Source organism: Nicrophorus vespilloides, unplaced genomic scaffold, assembly GCF_001412225.1.
Source record: "Nicrophorus vespilloides isolate i.1.1-1 unplaced genomic scaffold, Nicve_v1.0, whole genome shotgun sequence".
NCBI lineage: Eukaryota > Metazoa > Arthropoda > Insecta > Coleoptera > Silphidae > Nicrophorus > Nicrophorus vespilloides.
This window is the reverse complement of record NW_017098518.1, coordinates 1-2,835: the sequence shown is the minus strand read 5'-3', so window position 1 is coordinate 2,835 and position 2,835 is coordinate 1. Positions and strand designations below refer to the sequence as shown.

The following is a 2,835-nucleotide window of genomic DNA, read 5'->3' as shown; positions in this document are numbered from 1 at the left end:
GTAATACATAGAATGAATCCAAAAAATGCATATTAAAGTTGAATGTTTGGGGAATCTAGCAAGTATTCATATATTACTGTGGATTTATACGTTTGGCTGTAATTCGCGTTCAAAGTTTAAAAAATACTCGAAAAAGCTCGAAAAAGTAGTGTTTTCACATTTCATTGATTTACTAGAAAACTATAATACATAGAATGAATCCAAAAGATGCATATTAAAGCTGAATGTTTGGGGAATGTTGAAAGTATTCATATATTACTGTGGATTTATCCGTTTGGCTGTAATTCGCGTTCAAAGTTTAAAAATTGCTCGTAAAAGCAGTGTTTTCACATTTCATTGATTTTCTCGAAAACTATAATACATAGAATGAATCCAAAAGATGCATATGAAAGCTGAATGTTTGGGGAATCTTTCAAGTATTCATATATTACTGTGGATTTATCCGTTCAAACAAATACATATGATATTATTATTATTATTACATAAGATCAAAACTAATATAAACAGGAAATTAGAAAACAATTTGTAAATTACAAAAAAAAATAAATTAATTGCACCAAGTCGAGTCCATCGCGCATTTCTCATAGAACCATCTGGTAATAATTTTATTATTTGCTGAATAGTCATCATAATCTTCAGGTAAATCCTCTCCAGGTACCTTGAATTTTTAAACATTATTTATTGAACCCAAATCGTTACTATTATTAATTATTACCATAGGCGGTGGAAATATCCGTTTGCAATCGCCACGATTTAAATGTTCCTTGTGGGCTAACAGAAGTTGTTCATGAATGTCAGCAGACATACAAGGTTTACATAATTTGCATTCCTCTGATAAGCATTCTTTACATTTATCGCTCTTGCATTCGCCGCCCATAACAGCAATATTTTTTTCTGCTGATTGCATTAGTTCCTCTTCTTGAGACCTTGTGAAAAAAAAATAAAAGAAATATTATGATAAGTAATAAGTGGAAATAACTAGAAAGAAATTCTATTTTTAAATTGTTACCTTGAAGCCAATGTGGATTTATGCAAACGTTGCCCAATACCAATTAAACCGAACAAATTGAAGATGACTTGTTCGTAAAGCAATTGGTTTGGTTTGAAATGGGCTGAAGATAAATTCGGACTCATGTTCGCCTCCATTAGGGAGACCTTCAGATTTTGGTCCACGACAAAATCAATTCGCATCATTTCGAAAAAGTTATCTTTAGATTTAAATCTGTAAAGTATGTTTGTTTAGGGATGTTGTGTATGCTTTTGCGAGTAATATTTACCTTTTGACGACGTCGTTGATTAAAGGTTCTTTGGCTAAAACTGCAATGCGAATGGCGTCTTCGATTTGACTCCAAATCACCGAAGGATCCTTTCCTTCGGCTAATAAATACGCGTTCAAACTATCGCGCATCCCGAATCCTAATTCGTTGTAGTAATATTGAAGACCTGGTACTTCCCAAGTTGGAAGATAATCATCTCCGACGACGTACTTGTCCAAGTTATTCCTATCGAAAGGTCGATACTTTTCCGGGCAAAATCTGAGAAGCGCATCGCCGTTATACATGTATATTCTTAATGGATCCACCGAAGTGATAATGGTGTAAATACCAATATCAAACCAATATCCGCTCACCAGCAACGGATTGTCTATGAACTCTTGCACGAAGCTATCATTTGCATTCAGATCGATTTCGGATAGATCTTTAACACGAACGTTCCTATGATCGTTGTTTTTAATAACGAACTTTTTCTCTGGATTCTCAGAGGAGAATTTAAGCAACGAATCCTTTTGTGCTGGCAATTTGAATGCCGGAGGAATGTACCTCAAGCCGCTCGTAGCTAAATCAACTTTGTTAGTCAAATAACCGCAGCCTGGAAAATGGTTGACTTTTTGGTGAAATTTAAGATTCTTCAAGATATCATAATGCACACGAAAAGGATAATCGTGCGCCCACAACAGATCCCAATCACCAGAAACATCTGTCTGCTCGAATCCTATCCTATCCAGAACCGCAAATACGTGTCTCAAATGACCGTCCTGGCTATTCCTGCCGTAAACCGAATATTTTTTCAAATTTAACTTCGTTTGTGCTTTTAACCGATTCTGGTTGATAAAACACTTCTTGCATTCGTCTACTCCGATGTAAGATATCACGCTTATCGAGACGACTACAATTAGAACCGAAATTATGTTCAATTTATCGCAGGAATTTATGTAGGATAGAAAGCCGCCGGTTTGGATCTGCGCAACTTCCTGAAATTATTTCTAAACATTTGCAAAATGTTAATTAATTATTAATTTATTCAATACCTCATTGACAGCTGACTTGGATTCATCAGTTTTCTTTGGCTTCATTTCGAAAAATTCGTCGAGACACACACTGAAATTTACATTTAAAGAATGAACGAGAATTCAAGAATGCTCCTGTAACGGTACTTACCGGCGTCGCGCTTCTCATTATATGAGTTTTTAAACGACTCGTTTCGTTTACTTATTATTCCCACCTTCGTCATTATGTTTGCAGGTAATGTAGAAAACCAAATGCACTTCAAACTCGATTCGAAAAGTTCATTGTGATCGATTTGAGGTGTAATGGATTAATGTATAATTTATAAGAAACGTAACATTTATTAAAATAACACATAATAATTAACTGATTGTATAAGCTAAAGGAAACGAATAAACATTCTGAAAAACTGAGAACAAATACTGTGTTTGAATAAAACAAAAATTAAGGCTTAGATTCTAATGCGACTTCTTTGAAAATTGCAGTCTCCTTATTTCTATGCAAATCGAAAAAGTAGTGTTTTCACATTTCATTGATTTTCTCGAAAACT

At 34.3% G+C, this 2,835-nt stretch overlaps 1 protein-coding gene across 1 annotated transcript; it reads right to left on the bottom strand.

The window, feature by feature from the left end:
* Nucleotides 1-505: 505 nt before the first annotated feature.
* Nucleotides 506-2,518, bottom strand: LOC108562641 (tubulin polyglutamylase TTLL6). The gene is made up of 6 exons (XM_017921048.1): nucleotides 2,439-2,518; nucleotides 2,309-2,378; nucleotides 1,278-2,251; nucleotides 1,010-1,222; nucleotides 716-926; nucleotides 506-658 (listed from the first exon to the last, which is right to left on the bottom strand). Exons 2-6 carry the CDS (start codon nucleotides 2,351-2,353, stop codon nucleotides 548-550), a joined length of 1,554 nt encoding a protein of 517 aa, XP_017776537.1. The 5' UTR covers nucleotides 2,354-2,378; nucleotides 2,439-2,518; the 3' UTR covers nucleotides 506-547.
* Nucleotides 2,519-2,835: the final 317 nt, after the last annotated feature.

What these genes read in the sequence shown, in the direction of transcription:
- LOC108562641 (XM_017921048.1), bottom strand. Translation starts at nt 2,353, where the DNA reads ATGAAGCCAAAGAAAACTGATGAATCCAAGTCAGCTGTCAATGAG. An exon ending in CCAAGTCAGCTGTCAATGAG is followed by an intron (nt 2,252 to 2,308) that starts GTATTGAATAAA and finishes AAATAATTTCAG; the next exon opens with GAAGTTGCGCAGATCCAAAC. An exon ending in GGATATTTCCACCGCCTATG is followed by an intron (nt 659 to 715) that starts GTAATAATTAAT and finishes TAAAAATTCAAG; the next exon opens with GTACCTGGAGAGGATTTACC.